Source organism: Dendrobates tinctorius, unplaced genomic scaffold (assembly GCF_039654945.1).
Source record: "Dendrobates tinctorius isolate UK_male_01 unplaced genomic scaffold, ASM3965494v1 ptg000011l, whole genome shotgun sequence".
Lineage (NCBI taxonomy): Eukaryota > Metazoa > Chordata > Amphibia > Anura > Dendrobatidae > Dendrobates > Dendrobates tinctorius.
In genome coordinates this window covers 272,349-297,053 of record NW_027361679.1, presented here as the reverse complement: position 1 = coordinate 297,053, position 24,705 = coordinate 272,349, and the positions used below count along the sequence as shown (strand labels likewise).

At 40.5% G+C, this 24,705-nt stretch overlaps 1 protein-coding gene across 2 annotated transcripts in view; it reads left to right on the top strand.

Moving 5' to 3' along the window:
• Positions 1-24,705, top strand: part of NFKB1 (nuclear factor kappa B subunit 1) — a 215,908-nt gene that overhangs the window by 83,066 nt on the left and 108,137 nt on the right. Inside the window, exons 2-4 of one of the 2 annotated variants that reach the window (XM_073589243.1) lie at positions 3,324-3,364; positions 10,824-10,922; positions 13,620-13,728. In XM_073589243.1, the coding sequence (XP_073445344.1) occupies positions 10,843-10,922; positions 13,620-13,728 (189 nt within the window). In that variant the 5' untranslated portion in view covers positions 3,324-3,364; positions 10,824-10,842. The remainder of the gene's footprint in view (positions 1-3,323; positions 3,365-10,823; positions 10,923-13,619; positions 13,729-24,705) is intronic. The other variant, XM_073589235.1, reaches the window with a different exon arrangement.

Below are 24,705 nucleotides of genomic sequence, written 5' to 3'. Positions count from 1 at the left end.
CTATTTCCTACCAATTCAACTACCCCTGCTGTTATATTTGTAAGGCCTGTTTCACACTTCCGTTTGTCACCATCAGTCAAAATCCGCCGTTTTGCAAAAAAAACGGATCCGCCATTTTTCTTGGCGGATCTGTTTTTTTTCCCATTGAGTTGCATTACCGGCGGATACTCACTGGAGAGAAAATGGGATGGGTGACATCTCACTTGCGATTTTTTTTCTCATCCAAAATTGGACCGAGAAAAAAATCGCAGCATGCTGCGATTTGCTGCGATTTTCAGATGAGACTTGCCAATGCAAGTCAATGGATGCGATAAAAAAACGGACGAAAAGCAGACCATCTGTTTTTAACGGATACATTACCATTATGTGTCATAGAACACTGTAAATGGTCCTGTAAAAGACTGTAGAAAAATAGTTGCAGAGAAAAAAAAACTGATTGCATACGGATGAAAAACGGATGGAAAACGAATGGAGAGATTAAAAATTGCATACAAATCGCATGACAATTGCATATTTTTGGTCCATTTTTTTCCATCCAGAAAACGGACCTTTTTTGAATCGCAAATGGGTATGAGCCCTAATTGTATATTTTTTCACGAACTCATGTGACTGTTTTGTTGAGAATAGTCACTGTTTTTTCAGACAGAAAAATCTTTTTTCCATTAAATAATTTGATCAAGTTCACCTTTTTTTTTCAAAAAATGTTTTTATGGGTTCACATATGTCTTGCATTGGTGACATATGTTTATGCTTCTGTGGTGAAAACAAAGCTGAACTTTGGGATCCTGAAAAACGCAGCAAAACACACAGTAAAAACGCGCCAAATCTTCTTTTGTAAGCAGCTTTTTTACTGCCAAGAGAGCAGGTATTGCCTGCAGAAAAAAACGCAGAAAAAATGCAACATATGAACATAGCCTAATAGCTATAGTTCCCACTTGTTCATCAGCTTGAACAAGAAGTGCCTTCACCTGAACCTTTTCCATGCTTGTTAGCACTGTCCGGGTTAAAGTTCTCCATCAGTGGTAAGTTCAGTATAACCACTAAAGCCTATCAAAAAGTTTTAATAAAAACAAACTGCCATTGTGTTCCTCTCTTGTCTTCCGTTATATTTTTTACAAAACTGACATCAATCAGCTTACTCATTTTCCTCACTCAGCTAGCTTTTACCAGTTCTTCCATTTTTCCTGAGGTTGATGGGAAACGTAGTTCTTTACCCATGTAGATTTATTTAAAGTACAGAGCTATCAAGTTTACCCTTCACTGAATGTTTATGTCGGTATTTCTGCTGGGGGCCATTTGGATATTTATACCATCATTCAGTCCATGAAGAATTATCAATTCGAAATTTCTATTGCTATATTTGGTCAGACAGTTTATCAGGCAGTGAATGGGCGTTCCCGACGCACAAGACAAGGGCGCGAAAGCGACCATTCACCATCTTATTAAAGCGACATTATGAATAAGACCAAGGCCAGGTCGAAACGTTAATTTATGTTGCTTATTCCTGCACTTTTATGTCTGTGCTTGCATCTGAATTTCTGCACATGAGTAAACTACTTGCACATGTAAAGGAGTATGCAGAGAATTACTACCTACAGTTAGGTCCATATATATTTGGACAGAGACAACATTTTTCTAATTTTGGTTCTAGACATTACCACAATGAATTTTAAACAAAACAATTCAGATGCAGTTGAAGTTCAGACTTTCAGCTTTCATTTGAGAGTATCCACATTAAAATTGGATGAAGGGTTTAGGAGTTTCAACTCCTTAACATGTGCCACCCTGTTTTTGAAGGGACCAAAAGTAATTGGACAGATTAAATAATTGTAAATAAAATGTTCATTTCTAGTACTTGGTTGAAAACCCTTTGTTGGCAATAACTGCCTGAAGTCTTGAACTCATGGACATCACCAGACGCTGTGTTTCCTCCTTTTTGATGCTCTGCCAGGCCTTCACTGTGGTGGTTTTCAGTTGCTGTTTGTTTGTGGGCCTTTCTGTCTGAAGTTTAGTCTTTAACAAGTGAAATGCATGCTCAATTGGGTTGAGATCAGGTGACTGCTTGGCCATTCAAGAATATTCCACTTCTTTACTTTAATAAACTCCTGGGTTGCTTTGGCTTTATGTTTTGGGTCATTGTCCATCTGTAGTATGAAGCGACGACCAATCAGTTTGGCTGGATCTGAGCACAGTATGGCTCTGAATACCTCAGAATTCATTCGGCTGCTTCTGTCCTGTGTCACATCATCAATAAACACTAGTGACCCAGTGCCACTGGCAGCCATGCATGCCCAAGACATCACACTGCCTCTGCCATGTTTTACAGATGATGTGGTATGCTTTGGATCATGAGCTGTACCACGCCTTTGCCATACTTTTCTCTTTCCATCATTCTGGTAGAGGTTGATCTTGGTTTCATCTGTCCAAAGAATGTTCTTCCAGAACTGTGCTGGCTTTTTTAGATGTTTTTTTTTTTTTTAGCAAAGTCCAGTCTAGCCTTTTTTTATTCTTGATGCTTATGAGTGGCTTGCACCGTGCAGTGAACCCTCTGTATTTACTTTCATGCAGTCTTCTCTTTATGGTAGATTTGGATATTGATACGCCTACCTCCTGGAGAGTGTTGTTCACTTGGTTGGCTGTTGTGAAGAGGTTTCTCTTCACCATGGAGATTATTCTGCGATCATCCACCACTGTTGTCTTCCGTGGGCGCCTAGATCTTTTTGCATTGATGAGTTCACCAGTGCTTTCTTTCTTTCTCAGGATGTACCAAACTGTAGATTTTGCCACTCCTAATGTTGTAGCAATTTCTCAGATGGGTTTTTTCTGTGTTTGCAGCTTAAGGATGGCTTGTTTCACCTGCATTGAGAGCTCCTTTGACCGCATGTTTCCTTCACAGCAAAACCTTCCAAATGCAAGCACCACACCTCAAATAAACTCCAGGCCTTTTATCTGCTTAATTGAGAATGACATAACGAAGGGATTGCCCACACCTGTCCATAAAATAGCCTTGGAGTCAATTGTCCAATTACTTTTGGTCCCTTTAAAAACAGGGTGGCACATGTTAAGGAGCTGAAACTCCTAAACCCTTCATCCAATTTTAATGTGGATACCCTCAAATGAAAGCTGAAAGTCTGAACTTCAACTGCATCTGAATTGTTTTGTTTAAAATTCATTGTGGTAATGTCTAGAACCAAAATTAGAAAAATGTTGTCTCTGTCCAAATATATATGGACCTAACTGTATAGCTTACCGGGGTTGCACATCAAACAGACAAACCAAGGTGCTTGTGATTTTTCTAATTGTTTTTCTTTGTTTTCTTTAAGTTGATGGACCTTATCTCGAAATTATAGAGCAACCTAAGCAGGTAAATAAAGAACCATTATTCTCACACTTTATTTTATATATTTTTTACACTTTAGTGCTTTATTTACGGTTCTGTTAGCTACCACTTAACCCCTTCCCAACCAATGACGCCACATAGGCTTCATGAAAACCTGTGCCATTATGACTAGTGACGCCTATGTGGCGTCATGACTTTAAAGCCCCCCTGCGGGTCGGGTGACCAGGGTCACTGAAAGGTCACCCGACCCGCAGATAAAGGGGGCTTTGAACTTCACCCCCGGGGGCATGGCTTCGCCCCCACGTGGCCACGATCGCTCTGATTGGCTGTTAAATGTGAAACAGCCAATCAGAGCAATAGTAATATTTAATCAATGAAAATTGATGAAATATTACAATCCAGCCATGCTGCAGTAGCATCGGACATGGCTGGAGAAAGTTACCTGACCCCCCCACACACCGGCTGGCGGGGGCAATCGGCCCCCCGTCACTGAATGACAGCGGCGATGTGCCGCCATTGTCATCTTCTGCCCCCCCACCTTCCTTCTGCTCCCCCCCCGCAATCCGATGACCCCCCCCAACCACCCCCGGTGTTTACCAAGTGTCGCTGTCGCTCCCGGTGTCCCGCGGTCCCGGATCATGGGCGCCGCCATCTTGGAAAATGGCGGGTGCAGTGCGCCTGCCCGAATCTGTCGGCTTCAGATTCTATTCATTCGTTTTGATCACTCTCACAGTGATGAAAATGAAATAAAAAGTAAATAACCCCCCCCTCTATCACTCCCATAGGTAGGCACATATAATAAAATAAAGAAAATATTTTTATTTTTATTTTTCCATTAGGGTTAGGGCTAGGGTTAAGGCTAGGGTTAGGGTTGCAATTAGGGTTAGGGTTGCAATTAGGGTTAGGGTGGAATTAGGGTTAGGGTTGGAGTTAGGGTGGAATTAGGGTTAGGGTTGGAATTAGGGTTAAGATTAGGGTTAGGCTTGTGGTTAGGGTTATAGTTAGGGTTGGGATTAGGGTTAGGGGTGTGTTGGTGTTAGGGTTGTGGTTAGGGGTGTGTTGGGGTTAGAATTGAGGGGTTTCCACTGTTTAGGCACATCAGGGGGGCTCCAAACGCGACATGGTGCCACCATTAATTCCAGCCAATTTTGCGTTCAAAAAGTCAAACGGTGCTCCCTCCCTTCCAAGCCCCGACGTGTGCCCAAACAGTGGTTTATCCCAACATATGGGGTATCAGCGTACTCAGGACAAATTGCACAACAACTTTGGGAGTCTAGTTTCTCCTGTTACCCTTGGGAAAATAAAAAATTGGGAGCTAAAAAATTATTTTTGCGGAAAAAAAATGATTTTTTTATTTTCACGTCTGCGTTATAAACTTCTGTGAAGCACTTGGGGTTCTAAGTGCTCACCAGACATCAAGATAAGTTCCTTGGAAGGTCTAGTTTCCAAAATGGGGTCACTTGTGGGGGGTTTCTACTGTTTAGGCACATCAGGGGCTCTGCAAACGTAACGACGACCGCAGACCATTCCATCTAAGTCTGCATTTCAAAATGTCACTTCTTCCATTCCGAGCCCTGACGTGTGCCCAAGCAATGGTTCCCCCCACATATGGGGTACCAGTGTACTCAGGATAAATTTGACAACATCTTTTGGGGTCCAATTTCTCCTCTCACCCTTGTGAAAATAAAAAATTGCGAGCTAAAAAATCATTTTTTGAAGAAAAAAAATGATTTTTTATTTTCACAGCTTTGCGTTATAAACTTCTGTGAAGCACTTAGGAGTTCAAAGTGCTCACCACACATCTAGGTAAGTTCCTTGGGGGGTCTAGTTTCCAAAATGGGGTCACTTGTGGGGGGTTTCCACAGTTGAGTCACATCAGGGGCTCTGCAAAGGCAACATGACGCCCGCAGACCATTCAATCAAAGTCAGCATTTCAAAGTGTCACTACTTCGCTTCCGAGCCCCGACGTGTGCCCAAACAGTGGTCCCCCCCACATATGGGGTACCAGCGTACTCAGGACAAACTGGACAACAACTTTAGGGGTCCAATTTATCCTGTTACTCTTGTCAAAATAAAAAAATTGCGGACTAAAAAATAGTTTTTTGAGGAGAATTTTTTTTTTTTATTTTCACGTCTCTGCGTTATAAAATTCTGTGAAGCACCTGGGGGTTCAAAGTGCTCCCTATGCATCTAGATAAGTTCCTTAGGGGGTCTAGTTTCCAAAATGGGGTCATTTGTGGGGGAGATCCAAAGTTTAGGCACACAGGGGCTCTCCAAACATGACATGGTTTCCGCTAACGATTGGAGCTAATTTTCCTTTCAAAAAGTCAAATGGCGCTCCTTCCCTTCTGAGCCCTGCCGTGCGCCCAAACAGTGGTTCCTCCCCACATATGGGATACCATATGGGGTACCACTTTTGTGGTCCAATTTCTCATGTTAGCCATGTAAAAATAAAAAATAACGTGCTAAAAAAAATGATTTTTGAGGAAAAAAAATGATTTTTTTATTTTCACTGCTCTGCGTTATAAACTTTTGTGAAGCACTTGGAGGTTCAAAGTGCTCACTACACATCTAGATAAGTTCCTTAAGGGGTCTAGTTTCCAAAATGGTGTCACTTGTGGGGGGTTTTCACTGTTTAGGCACACAGGGGTCTCCAAACGCGACATGGTATCCGATAACGATTGGAGCTAATTTTCCATTCAAAAAGTTAAATGGCGCTCCTTCCCTTCCGGACCCTGCCATGCGCCCAAACAGTGGTTTATGACCACATATGAGGTATCGGTGTACTCAGGAGAAATTACCCCACAAATTTTAGGATCCATTTTATCCTGTTGCCCATGTGAAAATGAAAAAACTGAGGCTTAAAGAAAATTTTTGTGGAAAAAAAAGTACTTTTTTTTATGGATCAATTTGTGAAGGACTTGGGGGTTCAAAGTGATCACTGTGCATCTAGATAAGTTCCTTGGGGGGGTCTAGTTTCCCAAATGGGGTCACTTGTGGGGGGAGCTCCAATGTTTAGGCACACAGGGACTCTCCAAACGCGACATGGCAAGCCCTAAATATTCCAGCATATTTTCCATTCAAAAAGTCAAATGGTGCTCCTTCCCTTCCGAGCTCTGCCGTGCACCCAAACAGTGGTTTATGACCACATATGAGGTATCGGTGTACTCAGCAGAAATTGCCCAACAAATTTTAGGATTCATTTTATCCTGTTGCCCATGTGAAAATGAAAAAATTGATAAAATAAAATTTTTGTTGGAAAAATTAAAATGTTCATTTTTTTCCTTCCACGTTGCTTTAGTTCCTGTGAAGCACCTGAAGGGTTAATAATCTTCTTGAATGTAGTTTTTAGCACCTTGAGGGGTGCAGTTTTTAGAATGGTGTCACTTTTGAGTATTTTCTGCCATATAGACCACTAAAAGTGACTTCAAATGTGAGGTGGTCCCTAAAAAAAATGGTTTTGTAAAATTTTGTTGTAAAAATGAGAAAACACTGGTCAACTTTTAAGCCTTATAACTTCCTAACAAAAAAAATTTTTGTTTCCAAAATTGTGCTGATGTAAAGTAGACATGTGGGAAATGTTATTTAGTAACTATTTTGTGTCACATAATTCTCTGGTTTAACAGAATAAAAATTCAAAATTTGAAAATTGCAAAATTTTCGCCAAATTTCTGATTTTTCACAAATAAAAGCAAAAATTATCGTCCTAAATTTACCACTAACATGAAGCCCAATATGTCACAAAAAAAACAATCTTAGAATCGCTAGGATGCGTTGAAGCGTTTTAGAGTTATTACCTCATAAAAGGACACTGGTCAGAATTGCAAAAAATGGCCTGTCATTAAGGTCAAAATAGGCTTGGTCATGAAGGTGTTAATAGGTATAATGTATGGTAGTTATCATAGTGTTCGATTGGGTTATCATACTAATATAGCTTCTGAAGTTGTCAGGCCGGATGTGAAAAGTGGATCACAGCTGATTATTTGAGGTAAAACATTACTTAAAAACAGGCAGGGAAAAGAATTAGCTGTGATCCTGTGCTGTAATGTCTGTATACTCTTATGCTTCATCCCCTGCCCAGGAGATGTGGTATGATCAGACCATGTCCCTGCACAGTCAGAAACGCCCATTAGGACACGTTCACACGTTCAGTATTTGTCAGTATTTTAACTCAGTATTTGTAAGCCAAGAGTGGAACAATCAGAGGAAAAGTATAATAGAAACACGTCACCACTTCTGGGTTTATCACCCACTCCTTGTTTTGGCTTATAAATACTGAGGTAAAAAACTCAACAAATACTCAATTTGTGCACGTCACCTTACAGAGTACACAGCAGGGACACATTTATAAGATTATCTGGGCACAGGAACATTTTATTAACACATCCAATTGGGGAAATTATGTCTATTCCAATATCTATTAAGTTAAATGTACTTTGTTGGCGGGAAACCATTTTAAGTCCAAGCGCGTGTTATTAGATAGTTTTTCACTGGGGGCATGTAGTTTTGACTCCTTTATGACTCTGACTAATCATAAGCAGGCAGCAACATACAAGTGCAGAAGGATATTCTTCTAGATCCTAGGTAAAGCGAACACACAAAATCGTGAGACAACTTTGTTGTTAATATCAAGTGAAAAAGTTAATAATAATAATAATAATTTTTATTTATATAGCGCCAACATATTCCGCAGCACTTTACAATTAAGCGGGGACATGTACAGACAATAAATTCAATACAAGTTAAGACAATTCAAACAGTGACATTAGGAGTGAGGTCCCTGCTCGCAAGCTTACAATCTACAAGGAAATGGGGGGACACAGTAGGTGAGAAATGCTTGTTAATTCAGGTCTGGCAATTATAATAGGGATTTTCATATAAAGCTGCATGATCCGGTCATCAGCCCGTGTGTTTAAGTGCAATAGACAAGTATCAAGTGCAGTTATCATGTGCATGAAGGGTGTGGAGACAGATGAATAGTAGGGTGCAGATTCAGAATAATATTTGGAAGGAGGGAACAGGGCAAAGTTAGCTTGCTGAGTAGTTGATGTGGTAGGCTTGTTTGAAGAGATGGGTTTTCAAAGCGCGCTTGAATAGGTCAGGGCTAGGTATCAGTCTGATCGTCTGGGGAAGTGCATTCCAGAGAGCTGGAGCAGCACGAGAGAAGTCTTGGAGACGGAGGTGCGAGGTTCGGATTACGGGGGATGTCAGTCTTAGGTCATTTGTAGAACGGAGGGCACGTGTAGGGCGATAGACAGAGATGAGAGAGGAGATATAAGGCGGTGCAGAACAGTGGAGAGCTTTGTGGGTGAGAGAGATGAGTTTATACTGGACCCTGTAGCGAATATGTAGCCAGTGTAATGACTGGCACAAGATGGAGGCATCGGTGAAGCGGCTGGACAGAAATATGACCCTGGCTGCCGCATTCAAGATGGATTGGAGAGGAGAAAGTTTGGTAAGAGGGAGACCGATCAGAAGAGAGTTGCAGTAGTCCAGACGAGAATGAATAAGAGCGACAGTAAGAGTCTTAGCAGTTTCAAAGGTGAGAAAAGGTTGGATTCTGGAGATGTTTTTAAGATGCAGGTGACAAGAGCGACTGAGTGATCGGATGTACGGAGTAAAGGAAAGTTCAGTGTCGAATATGACCCCAAGACAGCGGGCATGCTGCTTGGGAGTTATGGTTGAACCCTCCAGGGTTATTTCGATGTTAGGTAGAGTGAGGTTAGTAGAGGGGAGAAACACAAGAAGTTCAGTTTTAGAGAGATTTAGTTTCAGATAGAGGGAGGACATGATGCTAGAGACAGCAGACAGACAATCCTTGGTATTTTGAATTAGGGTAGGGGTGATGTCAGGGGAAGAAGTGTATAATTGGGTGTCATCAGCGTAGAGATGATACTGGAACCCAAATCTGCTGATTGTTTGTCCAATAGGGGCAGTGTATAAAGAGAAGAGGAGGGGGCCTAGGACTGAGCCCTGCGGGACCCCGATAGTAAGGGGATGAGAAGAGGAAGAGGAGCCGGAAAAAGATACAGTGAAGGAGCGGTCAGAGAGGTAGGAGGAGAACCAGGAAAGGGCTGTGTCCTTGAGGCCTATAGAGCGGAGCATAGTGAGGAGGAGCTGGTGATCCACAGTGTCAAATGCGGCAGAGAGATCCAGGAGAATCAGCAGGGAGCAATGACCTTTCGATTTAGCTGTTATTAAATCATTAGAGACTTTAGTGAGGGCAGTTTCAGTAGAGTGTAAAGAGCGGAAACCAGATTGTAAGGGGTCGAGAAGAGAGTTATCCGAGAGATAGCGGATTAGACGGGAGTGGACCAGGCATTCCAGGAGTTTAGAGATGAAGGGAAGGTTAGAGACAGGTCTGTAGTTAGCAGTGCAGTTCTGGTCCAGGGATGGCTTTTTAAGTAAAGGGGTTATGATGGCATGTTTAAATGAGGAGGGAAATATACCTGAAGAAAGAGAGAGGTTAAATATTTTAGTCAGGTGAGTGGTGACCACTGGTGAGAGAGACTGCAGGAGCTGTGAAGGAATAGGGTCACTGTTGCAGGTTGTAGGCCGAGCAGAAGCGAGGAGCTTGGAAACTTCTTCTTCTGAAACAGGCTCAAAGATGTCTAGTGAGCTTGAGGTGCGGCAGGGAAGGGGATCCAGGCACTGAGGAGATAGGGCTGAGATATCCTGATGGATGTGGTTGATTTTTTCTAGGAAATAAGTGGCCAGATCCTCACCGCTGAGGTTGGTGATGGGGGCCTGTACTTTAGGTTTCAGGAGGGAGTTTAAGGTTTCAAAAAGTCGTCTTGGGTTGTTGGATAGTGAGGTGATAAGGGTGGTGAAGTAGGATTGTTTGGCCAGATGAAGGGCAGAGTTATAGGTTTTGAGCATGAACTTATAGTGGATGAAGTCTTCTGCTAAGAGAGATTTTCTCCACTGCCGCTCTGCACACCTCGAGCAGCGCTGAAGAAAGCGTGTTTGTGTTGTGTGCCAGGGCTGCCGTTGTCTGTGTCGGGTCTTTCTGCGTATAGAAGGTGCTGCTTCATCTAGGGCATTCTTAAGTTAGTGAATTTTTGGGCATTCTCATTCTGTACATGGTCTAAGTTTCACGCTTGTATCATGATCTCTTGATATCGGTTGATATCTGTTACTAGCACTCCGGCACACTAAGGGCTCATACTCACATGCGAGAAACTCAGACGAGTCTCGCACGTCAATACCCGGCACTGCCACCGGCACTCGGTAGCGGAGCATGAGGCTGCATAGAAATACATACAGCTGAACGCTCCGATCCGAGAGCTGGCGGCAGTGCCGGGTATTGACGTGTGAGACTCGTCCGAGTTTCTCGCATGTGAGTATGAGCCCTAACAGTCTAAAGTGGACCATAGTCACTGGTGTTGGAACATGCATTCGTAAAGCAGTCATTTTACATGTGAAGTGTAATAGGAAAAAAATATTATTTTTTATTGTATTTTCATTTATACTTTCTTTGCAGAGAGGTTTCCGCTTTCGATATGTTTGTGAGGGACCCTCTCATGGTGGACTTCCTGGAGCTTCTAGTGAGAAAAACAAAAAATCCTATCCACAAATTAAGGTTAGTTTTATGTTAATAGACTTGCATTGTTGATATCACGTGAATTGTACATAGTTATCTAGTTCAAGTTAGTAAGGCTGGCCAGACAAAAAAAAGTATACAGCAATTTTAACCTTTTGTTAGGATTTTACTATGTTTATCCAAAAACAAACGCGTTAAAACTTTTGCTAGAATATATACTTTCTGGCAATGTATTTTTTATTTCATCTGGGGCACTTTAGCATTTAAGAATGAGTTTTCCAGTAGTAGACAACCCCTGTTAAGGGAATGTATCATCAAAAAATGATCTATTTCCAAAATAGGGGTTTTAAGTTAAAATCATTAAAAATAAAAATCATTATTTCATATCATTAGCTAAATTTAAAAGACAACACAGAAATATTTGATTTTCAGACTGGTCTCTACAAACTAGACTAGAAGCTCACACTTTCTAATATTTGCAGCAGAGTTTTCAGCAGTCTCATTATCATCACAGACAGGGTTACTATGAAGAGTGACACCTCCATATACAGTAGATAGCTCAGGAACTACCATTCACAAAAAATGATGTTCTAGCTCATCTGCTCCCCTCTACCTTCACAATTACCTTTGCCCTTTATGAGAGCATGCTCAGATTAGAAGTTCAGAAGGTTTTTATACAAAATATTGGATCTTAGTCAATATGTTCTTGTTAATGTCCATGTTCATAACCAATAGTAGAAGTCTAAAGTGGCCAGTCTGAAAATTTCAAGGTATATATACTGTTGTGCTCAAACGTTTACATACCACGGTAGAATTTTTGTTTTCTTGGCCTTTTTTTCAGAGAATATAATATATATTAATGATAACAGCAAAACTTTTTCTCCACTCATGGTTAGTGGTTGGGTGAAGCCATTTCTTGTCAAACTACTGTGTTTTCTCTTTTTAACTCATAATAACAACCCAAAACATCCAAATGACCCTGATCAAAAGTTTACATACCCCATTTCTTAATACTGTGTTTTGCCCACTCTAACATCAATGACAGCTTGAAGTTTTTTGTGGTAGTTGTGGATGAGGTTCTTTATTTTCTTAGATGGTAAAGCTGCCCACTCTTCTTGGCAAAAAGCCGCCAGTTCCTGTAAATTCCTGGGCTGTCTAGCATGAACCGCGCGCTTGAGATCTCCCCAGAATGGCTCAATGATATTGAGGTCAAGCGATTGAGATGGCCACTCCAGAACTTTCTCTTTGTTCTGCTGTAGCCAATGACAGGTTGACTTGGCCTTGTGTTTTGGATCGTTGTCATGTTGGAACTTCCAAGTACATCCCATACACAGCTTCCGGGCTTATGATTGCAAATTTGCCTCCAGTATTTTCTGATAACGTGTTGCACTCATCTTTTCTTCAACCTTGACCAAGTTTCCTGTGCCTTTGTAGCTCACACATCCCCAAAATATCAGTGATCCACCTCCGTGCTTACAGTAGGAATGGTGTTCCTTTCATCATAGGCCTTGTTGGCCTCTCTCCAAATGCAACGTTTATGGTTGTGGCCAAAAAGTTCAATTTTGTTCTCATCACTCCAAATTACCTTGTTCCAGAAGTGAAGTTTTGAGGCTTGTCTCTGTGCTGTTTTGCATATTGTAGGTGAGATACTTTGTGGCATTTGCGCAGTAATGGCTTTCTTCTGGCGATTCGACCACGCAGCCCATTTTTCTTCAAATTCCTCCTTATGGTGTATTTCAGCTGATGTTATTTGTATGTTTTTCTTTGTGTCCTGAATAATTTTCCTGGCAGCTGTGGTCAAAATTTTTGTTGGTCTACCTGATCGTGTTTTTGTTTTTACAGAGACCCTGATTTTCCATTTGTTAATTACAGTTTGAATGCTTCTAACTGGCATTATCAATTACTCAGATATCTTTTTGTATCCCTTTCCTGTTTTATACAGTTCAACTACCTTTTCCTGTAAATCCGTTGACAATTCTTTTGCTTTCCCCGTGACTCACAATCCTGAAAAGTCAGTGGCTAGATGAAAGATGCAAGAGTCTGAGTCTGTCTGGATCCCAGAAACTCACTCAGCTTTTATGCACACACACTGATTACAAGCAAACAGGTCACAGGTGAGGATGTTACATTTAGTAGCCATTCAAACCCATTTGTGTCAACTTCTGTGCATGTCATCAGGCCAAAGTCACCAGGGCATGTAAACTTTTGATCATGGCCATTTGGATGTTTTGGGTTGTCATTATGATTTAAAAAGAGAAAACACAGTAGTTTGACAATAAATGGCTTCACCCAATCACTAACCATGAGTAGAGAAAAAGTTTTGGTGTTATCATTCATATTCTCTGAAAAAGGCCAAGAAAGCGAAAATTCTGCCAGGGTATGTAAACTTTTGAGCACAACTGTGTGTGTGTGTGTGTGTGTGTGTGTGTGTGTGTGTATATATATATATATATTACACCTTGAAATTTCTATATATCTACTATGGATATACAAGCATTGGATGCGTCCGCGTGCGTTGTTTTAACATGTTGCGTTCCCGGACGCATTCGCATACAACGCATGTCCCTGTGTACCCAATGTTAAAGATAGGTATGCAGGACGTGTGCAGAAGTAGGCGGATCGGAAGGGAAGAAGTGCGTAGCCCTACGCAGAGCACACAAACGCAAGTGTGAACTTAGCCTATCTGTTACAAGCTCTCATTGCAAGTCTATGAGAGCCTATTTCTTGCTCTCATAGACTTACATTGCGTAGAAACTTCCGGCTCGCCCAGCAAACACGGTCCGTCAGGTCACAACCTAGAGAAGACGACTGGAGTGGCACCGATTACAGACGAAGACGTTGGCTGGTGAGTGTAATACTAAGGGCAGGGAACTTAGGTTAGTGACACCAGTTCAGTGGTAAAATAAACAAAATGCTGGAGTGCTTTAAGGTGTGGAGAATTTGATAGGTTAATATCTTTGAAAAGAGTTATTTTTGTTGATTATTTATAAAAATTAATAATTAAAGTGATTGAATTGAATACATGACTGAATGGGTCATGAACAAAATGTTATGCATACCGATCTAAAGAGTGGCTAATCATTTATAAACATTTTTTTTATATTTTTTGTCCCTTTAATTCCCCTGATATCATGAGATCAATGGGAGTTCAAATGAAATAGAAAGTCTGTTTTTTCGTTTTAACCTGAGAGTGCTGAGCCAGGACATACATGTGAAAACTACACTACAGGGATGGTTTTTGTAGGGACTAAGTCCCCTATATGACTGCATAAATTGTTTAAATCAAGTTTTGGGGGTGACAGACACCTTGTAATAAATAATCACCACTAATAACCAATACTCAGTCAGTTCATTGACAGTTGATGAAATTCTTTTTCTCCCTTGGTTCCTTGATCACGTGATAAAATTTGAGCTGCTGCAATGTGTAACAGAGCAATCAGTAAAATATAAATACATAGCTTGTATAATATTCAAGTTCCTTCTATTTAGGGAAACTGAAACTTCCTCTTTAATGAACGGCTGAAATGTGGAAGCACAACATGTATATATTTTTATCTTAAACATGTGCCTTTCGAATTGTCATGTTCTAAAACATACAGATGTGGCCAAAAGTTTTGAGACTGACAAGTATTTCATTTTTTCCCCAAGTTTGCTGCTTTAATTTTTTTATTGGCAGTATTCATTAAAGAGTAACCATTGTTTCAATTTTAATTTCATAAATCAATTGCACATGTGAAAATAAGTAACTTTGAAATATATTTTATCAGAGATATCTGCTTTTTTTCCAACATGACTGATTATTTATACTCTGGTGCTTGTAATCATTGTCTTCTTCGGTTAGCCGTGGTTACCTTCAAGGAAACATCTGCAGTCATATTGCTTTACACCAAAAGGGATTTCAAGGCATGGACATTGCTGTTTGTAAGATATATTTTATTCATTTATATAGCGCAATTAATTCCACAGCGCTTTACAGACATTACTGGCACTCTCTCCAATGGGGCTCACAATCTAAATTCCCTATCAGTGTGTCTTTGGAGTGTGGGAGGAAACTGGAGTACCCAGAGGAAACCCACCAAACACAGGGAGAATATACAAACTCCTTGCAGATGTTGTCCTTGGGGGGATTTGAACCCAGAACCCCAGTACTGCAAGGCTGCAGTGCTAACCACTGAGCCACCATGCCGTCCAACATTGCCTTAAATCACCATTTATCAGATCAGCAAGATCCTCAAAGAGATTCAGTTATTGTGAAGAAGGTTTCAAAGCGCCAAAGAAAGTCCAGAAAGAGCTAGGACCGTCTCCTAAACCGGATTTAGCTACAAGATCAGCTTTACACCATCAGTTCAGGAATGGCGTCAGGCAGATGTCAGTTCATTTGTGTGCTTTGTGAGGCGAAGGCTTTAGGATGCAGTCTTGGTGTCAACAGGAGCAGCAATACATCTTCATTCCAAGGACAAAACCGTATAAAGGACAGATTGCTAATCTGCAGGAAGTACAGGGATTAGACTGCAAAGATATTTTGGTAACATCTGAAGGAATGATTATCGAGAGAAGAAAAGTTGACCACTACCATAAGTCTTGTTTCATGCCAGGAAAAAAGAATGACATTTAACCATACTCCAACAGCAACTTCTCTCAGTGATCCAGGAGCGATTTGGTAATGAGCAATGCAATTACCAGCATGATGGAGTACCGTGTCACAACAAACCTGAATATTTAAAGGGAACCTGTTACGTTCTTTTTTGCTATTAAACTGCTCCCTAATGTCTTGTTAATTATGCACTTTGTATCACTAATATGTTTACCTCAAGCAAAACGTCCCAAGATTTATTGCAGAAAGAATTTGAAAAAGGAATTTGACCAACTATGACTGAAAAGCAAGAGATCCTCACCCCTATGACTGAAACAGAAGGTATGTGGGGCAGTCATGGTGTAAAAAGTGATTTTGCGATGAATACTGGGAAGTTTTGCTTGAGATAAACATGTTAATGATGCAGTGTGCAAAAAGGGACGTGACCGGTTCCTTTAAAGAAAGTAAAAGTCTGTCTAGTCTGTCAAAAGTCACAGTCATCTCATCAGTCGATAAAATCTTTGAGAAGTCTGTCTCCAGATATTTCTTGGCCCATTCTTAACGTTTCGAGTTGCATGTCTGAATTAGGGTTGGCCGGGTTCCCTTGGCCATATTTCTGAGTTCTGAATACTTTGAGCTTCTGGGCACTTCAGAGAGGTTGCAGTTCTGGAATATGATAATACTGGAGGATGGGTTCCTCGTTGCTTCACGTTTGATTCCTCACAAAGCAATTATTGTCCATATTTTTTGTTTTCAACACGTTTTCTGCGATCATGTTGCTTATTTGCAACAAACCTTTTGATGGTGCTGTGATCATGCCCAAATATTTTAGCCTTTTCCAGCTGCATTCTGGAAAGACTTTAAACTATTTTTGTTTACCCATATTGCTAGAGGAAAGCAAGCTGCCTAATAATTATTCACACCTTGATAACTGATGTTGATAACCTTAGGCCTCACCCTCCATAGGGCATACTAAACATGAAGCAATCAAACACGAGTTTGCATGCTTAGTCTTTCTGTTTGAATGGTTCAGCATTGGCTGCATACATTTCAGTAGGCCAACATTTCGGATTTTAAAATCATTTTTCCAGCTGGTGTTAGGCTAGTTTCACACTTGCTTTTTTTTGCAGCGCGTTTTTCCCGCAAAAAAACGCATTGAAAAAACGCATACAAAAGCATACAACTGCTGCGTTTTTTTCAAGCATTTTTATGAGCATGCATGAAAAAAACGCAGCGTTTTTATGCGTTTGTATGCGTTTTTAGTGCGTTTTTACCGCGTTTGCGTTTTTTCCAAACAGGTGGCCCCTCACACTAACCCAAACCATGACTTTACTAACCCTAACCCTTAACCAAACCATACCCTGATCCTAACCCTAACCCTGACCCTGACCCTAACCCTAACCCTTAACCAAACCATACCCTGATCCTAACCCTGACCCTAACCCTAACCCTTAACCAAACCATACCCTGATCCTAACCCTGACCCTAACCCTTAACCAAACCATACCCTGATCCTAACCCTAACCCCCCTTAACTAACCCTAACTCTAACCCAAACCCCTAAATTCCATTGTCTAAACTAATGGTAAAAAAAAAAACGCATGTGCAAAAAAACGCATACATAAGCATGCCAATGTGCACATATGCTCACCATAGACTTATAATGGGTGTCTTGCTGTAAAAAAACGCATTGCGCGCGTATGCGTTTTTTTGAGGCAAGTCGGACGCCCAAAAAATGCAACAGGTTGCATTTTGTGCGCCCGAGCGCATACCGCAAAAAACCGCATGCGCGGAAAAACGTGTACAAACGCATGTGTATGCGCACATAAGCGCATCCCATGCAAAGTATAGGAAAAAAAAACGCATGCGCTATTTAGCGCTAAAATACCGCTAAAAAAAACGCAAGTGTGAAACCAGCCTTATAAAGTATTTACTGAGAAAATGACTTTTGGGTTTTCATTGGCTGTAAGCCATAATCATCAACATTAACAGAAATAAACACTTGAAATAGATCACACTGTTTGTAATGATTCTATATTATATATGAGTTTCACTTTTTGTACTGAAGAACTGAAATAATTGAACTTTTTGCTGATATTCTAATTTAGTGAGAAGTACTTGTATCATTGCATCAGAAACCATTTTGAAATATCTAAAAGGAAGATAAAACTTTTTTATTTCGTAGATAAAATGCAATGCCTGATCCTTAGTATAACTGACTTATCCACAGAAAGTGAATGTTGGAATGGAAAAATGGCCTAAGGCTATGTGCACACGTTGCATATTTGCTTGCAGAAAAACGCAGCAGAAAATACACATGTTTTCGAAACTTTTTTTATGCATTTTTGCATGGATTTTTGTAAATACAAGGATCTAAATAAAGATATATTATTAAAAAAAAAGAATTGTGATGTAATTTCCTTGTTCAACCTCTTCTTTTTCTTTCTCCATTTTGGAATTGAAGACCATAATGTCATTACATACTGTACCATGTTCAAATTTATAATATTTACACACACAAATATAAGTGAATATATGTATGCATATATATATATATATATATATATATATATGTAATACCAAGCCTGAGGTTTAGTAATGAATAGGTGTCAGCCAGATACAAACACACACAGTCACCAGCCTGTGTAGGAGCATTAGCATAATTAACCTACATATGCTGTAACAAAACAGCAACTGTCAGAGATCTGCATGAAACGTATTATCTGTTTATTTTTCAAAATTTTTTTTAGAAAATTGTGTGTGCTCCCACATAATTTTTATAACCAGCAGAGGGAAAGCCGATGACTGAGGGTGATGTTAATATTCTGGGAAGGAGCCAATAGCCATAAAGGTTCCCATTCTATTAATATCAGCTCACAGCTGTTTGCTTAGTCTTTACTGGCTAGTTTACAGGGGACATGAGGTCCCCCTATAAAATCGAACCAGCAAAGGCTAGGCAGACAGCTGCAGGTTGATATTTATAGCCTGGGAAGGGGCCATGGTTATTGGCACCCGCCCAGGCTAAAAACATCAGCTCTCAGCCGCCCCAGAAATGGCGAATCTTATAGATGCTGCAATTCTGGCACTTACCCTCACTCTTCCCACTTGCCCTGTAGCGGTGGCAAGTGGGGTTCATATTTGTGGGGTTGATGTCACCTTTGTATTGTCAGGTGACATCAAGTCCACTGGTTAGTAATGGAGAGGTGTCTATAAGACACCTATCCATTACTAACCCCATAGTGATATTTTATAAAAACACACCCAGAATAAAGTCCTTTGTTTGAAATAATCACAAAAACTCCTTTATTGAATCTAAATTTACCATACTTACTGAACGCCTAATCCTTGACGCCCTCGTCTCCTGCAAACAATCAAAAAATAATAAACCAACATATAATACTATCCTGTCCACCGTAGTCCACGTAATCCAGAGTGTCTCATGGTGATCTCACATGTGCAACAGTCATATCGGGAGATGTGACCGCTCTACCCAGCAGCCAGCGATAGACTGACAGGAGGTCATCGCTCCCGCAGTCTATCACTGCACTGCTGTGAGGTTTCACCGGAGCTGATTAGCTGATGAACTCTGGTGAACTCTCTCAGGGCAGCTCAGTGATACAGGAGCAATTACATCCTGTCAGTGTATTGCTAAAGGCCGGGTGAGATTGCTGTGGGACACTCGGTATTAAATGTACTATGGGGGAAAGGTGAGTATATGTTGGTTTATTATTTTTGATTGTTTGCAGGAGACACAGACATCAGGGATTAGGCATTCGGTGTGTATGTATTTTGTATGTGAATATGTATGTAATTATATAAATATTTAAATTTTTTTTAAATTGAACACAGGCGCCGAATGATGAGACTATTCTCCCATCATCGGCTCATGCTGTCTCTGTTAAATGTGACAGCAGACATAGCCGGATGTGAGTAGTAGTCCCATCAGACGACGCCTAAGTACAATCACTATGGGCTGTTTGTTGCATGGGTACGCACACACAGACAGACACACACACATATTCTCCGCGCACACACTCTTTCTCCTTCTGAAATAATTTCCTTCTTCTTAGTAACTTACTGAAAGAACATCTAGCACGCTGAAATTTGAGATTATTATTATATATGAATATATTCAGTTGTGTTCCTCGTATTCTTCTTGTTGGCCTACTGGATACCCTTTGCAGACTGTCATAAAAACTTGTAGGTCAACTGTAAGTCAAGTAACATACTTTTTTGGAAGCAGTTCTATTTAGGTGGTGTATATACAACCGGGTATTATTTGTGTTTAATACTTAAAGGGGTTATCCCATGACAAACATTGATGATATCTAGAATAAGTGATAAATGTATGAGCTCAAATTCCTCACCAATTACTAGACTGGCAATGTTTAGTTTCGTTCACAGCCTTATCAACTATCCTGGGGATCTGTAATAAATATATTTTGTAGGACCACATCCTAGAATATTACTAAAGAGATTTCCAGGTTTGTCACGATCATCTGCAGCCACTCTATGTGACTGCAAACTTGTAAATCATGGCAGTGCGTGCTGTCTCGATTCTCCATCACAGGGAGCGGGAGGTTGAGTGACCACAAGTATGCCTTATGCACACTTCCAGTCACATTCCAACTAGGCGTGTATGGCCTTCTCTTAATATAAGAAAATTGAGCGAGGCCATGCACGTCTAGTTAGAATGTGTCCGGAAGTATGCGTATTGCATACTTGTGGTCACATGATTTCCAGCACCATAGAATCCTGACATTGTGCATTGAGGATTCACAGGTCTGCAGACACAAAGAGTGACTGCAGACTTTCATGTCAAACCTGGACAACCTTAACATAGACTATCACTATTAGATCGGTAGTAGGCATCATTGCAATTTATAGTTCAATGCTGCAATGTACCGGTATACCAGGGCAAACCAGGTTTTTGTACATGTCTGAAAAAGATAAATACATCTAGGACTGAGGCCAGTGTCCACAGTGACTTGTAGGCCTCATTCAAGTGCATGTTTCTATTTGGCTCTGTAAAACTACAGTTTTTCAGGAATTCCGACAGAATCCCAAACATAGTGCTTGGCTGTGAGCGCTGTATTAATGTGAACTTAGCAAACAAAAACCTGCGCACAGTATACATATTATAGAAAGTGGCCCTGACCCAGAAGGACCACCTCTTCGCAAGCACTAGCCATGGAATTACTCACAGAATACCATATACACCAAAAAAATTAGAGTAAAAAAGATCCATGAAAGAAATACTAAAAGTAGAGTACTTTTATTAATCTCATAAATATGAGTCACCAATACATATTATTAAGAACAAGGTCACAATGATGCAAAGTTCCGTTAAAGGAGGGATACAGGTGCAGAAAAAACACATGCAGTAGCACAATACAACCAGGCAAGGATACAATAAAGTGACAGTGCTTCAATTTATAGCAAAATAGATAAAAACGCCTAGTGTGTGGCCATATCAAAGAAAGTACCTAATCCAGCTTAGTAGCACACATGTGAATAGAAAAAAGCCGACCACAACACAGGTCATGATACTTAAATAATCTTACCCATGGTTGTCGTGTGCACCGCATGTGTAGCCCCTACGCGCGTTTCGCGTAGGCTTTGTCGAGAGGCCATCATTGCAATTTATAGTTCAATGCTGCAATGTACCGGTATACCAGGGCAAACCAGGTTTTTGTACATGTCTGAAAAAGATAAATACTCCTAGGACTGAGGCCAGTGTCCACAGTGACTTGTAGGCTTCATTCAAGTGTAGAGAGAGACCCCACCCCTCTCTTGTGTGACGTGCACATAAGAGCTGTCTCAGACCACAAGCCCATACTAGGGAGCGGCCTGTCTGAATCCTGTTCATATTAGACACTGTTCACATGTTCAGGTTTTTAATACATTAGATAGGGACTGCTTCGATAGGGGTTACCTTGACGTGGTGGAGCAGCTTGGTGTACATTTTTTTGCGCAAAAAAACGTATCGACTAAATACCCTGTATTTGTTATCCAGCACTTGCTGATTACTGCCATTTTTTATTGCAGAGTACTTTTGCAAATCTGTCATACTGTGTTTTCTTGTTGTATTTCATTCAAGTGTATGTTTCTATTTGGCTCTGTAAAACTACATTTTTTTAGGAATTCCGACAGAATCCCAAACATAGTGCTTGGCTGTGAGCGCTGTATTAATGTGAACTTTAGCCTAAGACATTCAGGTTTTTTGTTTTGATTTTTGTTTTTCTCAAATTTATTATGCCAAGTGGTTGATTACCAATTTTTCCCTTTTAAAATGAGGATCAGGAAAAGATGGAGCAACAGATTTTGATCCACGAAGAGCCTACAGTGACTGACTTATAATTGTTACTTTTTATGTTAGAAATCTGTTTTTCCTAACATAACAAATAGATTCCTTGTCACACCAGAGCTTATTTATCTCTGAAGTAGTAAGTTTGTTGTACGTTGATTTGGGAAATTCCATGGACCGGTTAGTGTACTTTCCACTGTAGGGAAATAACAATACATTGGCTGCCTTCCAGATGTTCAGATATATTACCAAGCTACGGCATACATCTGTGATTGAGTTTTGTGGATATTTGTTTGATTTCTTTATTTGTGTAAGACATTATATAGTGGATATGCTGTTTATGTCCTGCTTGGAAATCCTGTGTAGTTCTGCAAATCTCATCATTTCAGAAATCACATATGATTAATTTGTTGATTTTGAGGGATGGATTATTGTTTGCTCTAAAAGGGTTACAATAAAATAAAATCCCCTAAAAATCCAACTCTTTCACTGTCACACTCCTCATTAAGTGGAATATGTCAGCTTCTTTTTTTATATGTAATCAGATAGCAGAATGATGTAGGGGCATAGACCACGATTCCAGCAATGTGTGACTTAATAGACTGTATTTTGCTTTTTCAATAAAATCAGTGTTTTATTAGCAGGAGATTATCTCTAGAGGACAAACTTCTTTGAGTTTTCTAGTACATCCACCCACCCACGATTAATTAGCAGCTCTTTGTCAATACACATTGCACATAGAGTCAGGGAAGTGACTAGGATCATACACATCTCAGCCTTTCGAGCTCCGCTAGATCTGCAGTTGAAAAAAAACAGATTCTATGACAACTGCTCCTGCATCCAATAAACTGACTGATATATCGCGGGAACCAGGGTTTCTGTCCCCACATCTTAATGCTATCAGACTGCTAACAGATTCACTTTAAAAGGAACTATGATTTTTACCCATGATGTTACAGCAAGGTTTCAGACATTTTCAAAGGGCACATGTACAAGCAATATCAGATATTAAAGAGTAAAAAAAAAAAAGTACGGTACTTGACAATTCAAACAAGAGACGTGATGGCCTTCTAGTTGTGCCACAAAAGGTGAAAAGTGCTTATATTTTTTGATCTAGTTGGCATCAGTCAGTCACTGGAGTGGGGTTGAAGGAAGTGACCAGGTTCTGTGTAGTGGATGGCAAATCTACCTTCTATCCAATGAAACATTTCCCTGCCTGCTTCTCTAACAGGGGCAATTTGCTGCCCAGGTTGTATGACAGCTGGGTAGGACAATCTGTCTGAGGCCGGGGTCTTACTAGCGTATCACATTTGATGCGAGAGCTTTGAATGCGATAGGCTACTGACAGTGCTCTGTGCTCTGATCCTCTCGCATGATCGAATCACAGCTCAACAGCGGAGGAGATAGAGAAATTACTTTCTCCATCTCCTCTGCTGCTGGCGTCGGCAAGAAACGCACTGCACTCGGGTGATATCCGAGTGCAGTGCGATGTTTCACACGCGCCCATAGACTTAAATGGGTGCTATGGGTGCATGCAATCCAAATTTGACATGCAATCACGGTATGCTGCGATTTTTTTTCGCGATCCAATTGGAGTAGGAAAAAAAACACTATTGAGAACAGAAGCAAAGGATTAAACTGGTACGAATGCAATATGATTTTTAATTATATCAATATGATGCTGAATCCTGAAATACCATTGAACTACAGAGATTTTTAGAAATAAAGATAACTGACAAAATAGTCTAGGGTCAGTCCGATAAGCAGCAGTTCTTTGTAATGTGAAAAGTTTTCTGTACTGATCTGGTTCCTGTGATACACAAGGAAAGGCTGGGGTCACACTTGCGAGTGTGATGCAAGAAACTCGCGTGAGTCTCTCATATCAATACCCAGCACTCGGACCGGAGTGTGCAGCTGCATAGAAATACATACAGTCGCACACTCCGGTACCGAGTGCCGGCAGCAGTGTTTCTCGCAAGTGTGACCCCTGCCAAAGCACCAGTTCCGACCACACAGTTGAACCAGTCAGAGGTCCAGCTTAAAGGGGTTATCTACCCTCCCGGACAATTTGTTTTTCAACTTAAATGCATGTAATTGAGGCTAAAAATCATTATTCCAATTGGATTTAATTAAAACCCAGCTACGACAGTTTTACGGGAAGTTTGTAACTATTTTTCTGAGCTCCTATCAGCTGATTTATGACCAAAAAACACATTGCAGTTTAATATGCAGCGAAATAAAGGGCCTGCAAAAGCCAAACAGTACAACATTTTTTCATAAAATCAAATACATGTTAAGAAAAAAAAAGGGTTGCCTAAAGTGGACCCTTTAAAGTGAACCTGTCTTCAGGATTTTGCTAAGTAAACTACAGACATTGTCAGGTTGGCGCTGTTACAGATTAAAATGATACCTTGGTTGAAGAAATCCATCTTGTGGTTCTTGTTTAATCTGTGATTGCAGTTTTGAGTTAATGAGATGCTCGTTCTGCGGACTGGTCTTTTTTCTCATGCTGTAGCCTGATCGTCATCAATCAGGCTTAAATGACATGTCGCTGAAAGTTAAGTGACCTGCCTCTTATTTTAAATACTGTGCTTGCGCAGTTAATATTGTGGTCTTAAAAAAAAAAAAAAAAAAAAAAAAAGAACTCCAGCAAAATGGCATCAGCACATGTGCAGTAGCAGATTGAGAGTATCACTTGCCAATAGATGCTACTGCGCATGCACCTCCAGCAAAATGGTGGTGGCGCACGCGCAGTAGCATCTATCAGCAAGAGCACAAATAAAAGAGCTGACATAGTCCCACCCTGGAGCACGGACATGTCATTAGCTGAAAAGTTCTAACACTGATTACACAAGAACCACAAGACAGATTTCTTCAACACAGGCTTCATTTTAGTCTGTATAACAGCGTCACCATGACAATGCCTGTAGTTTACTTAGCAAA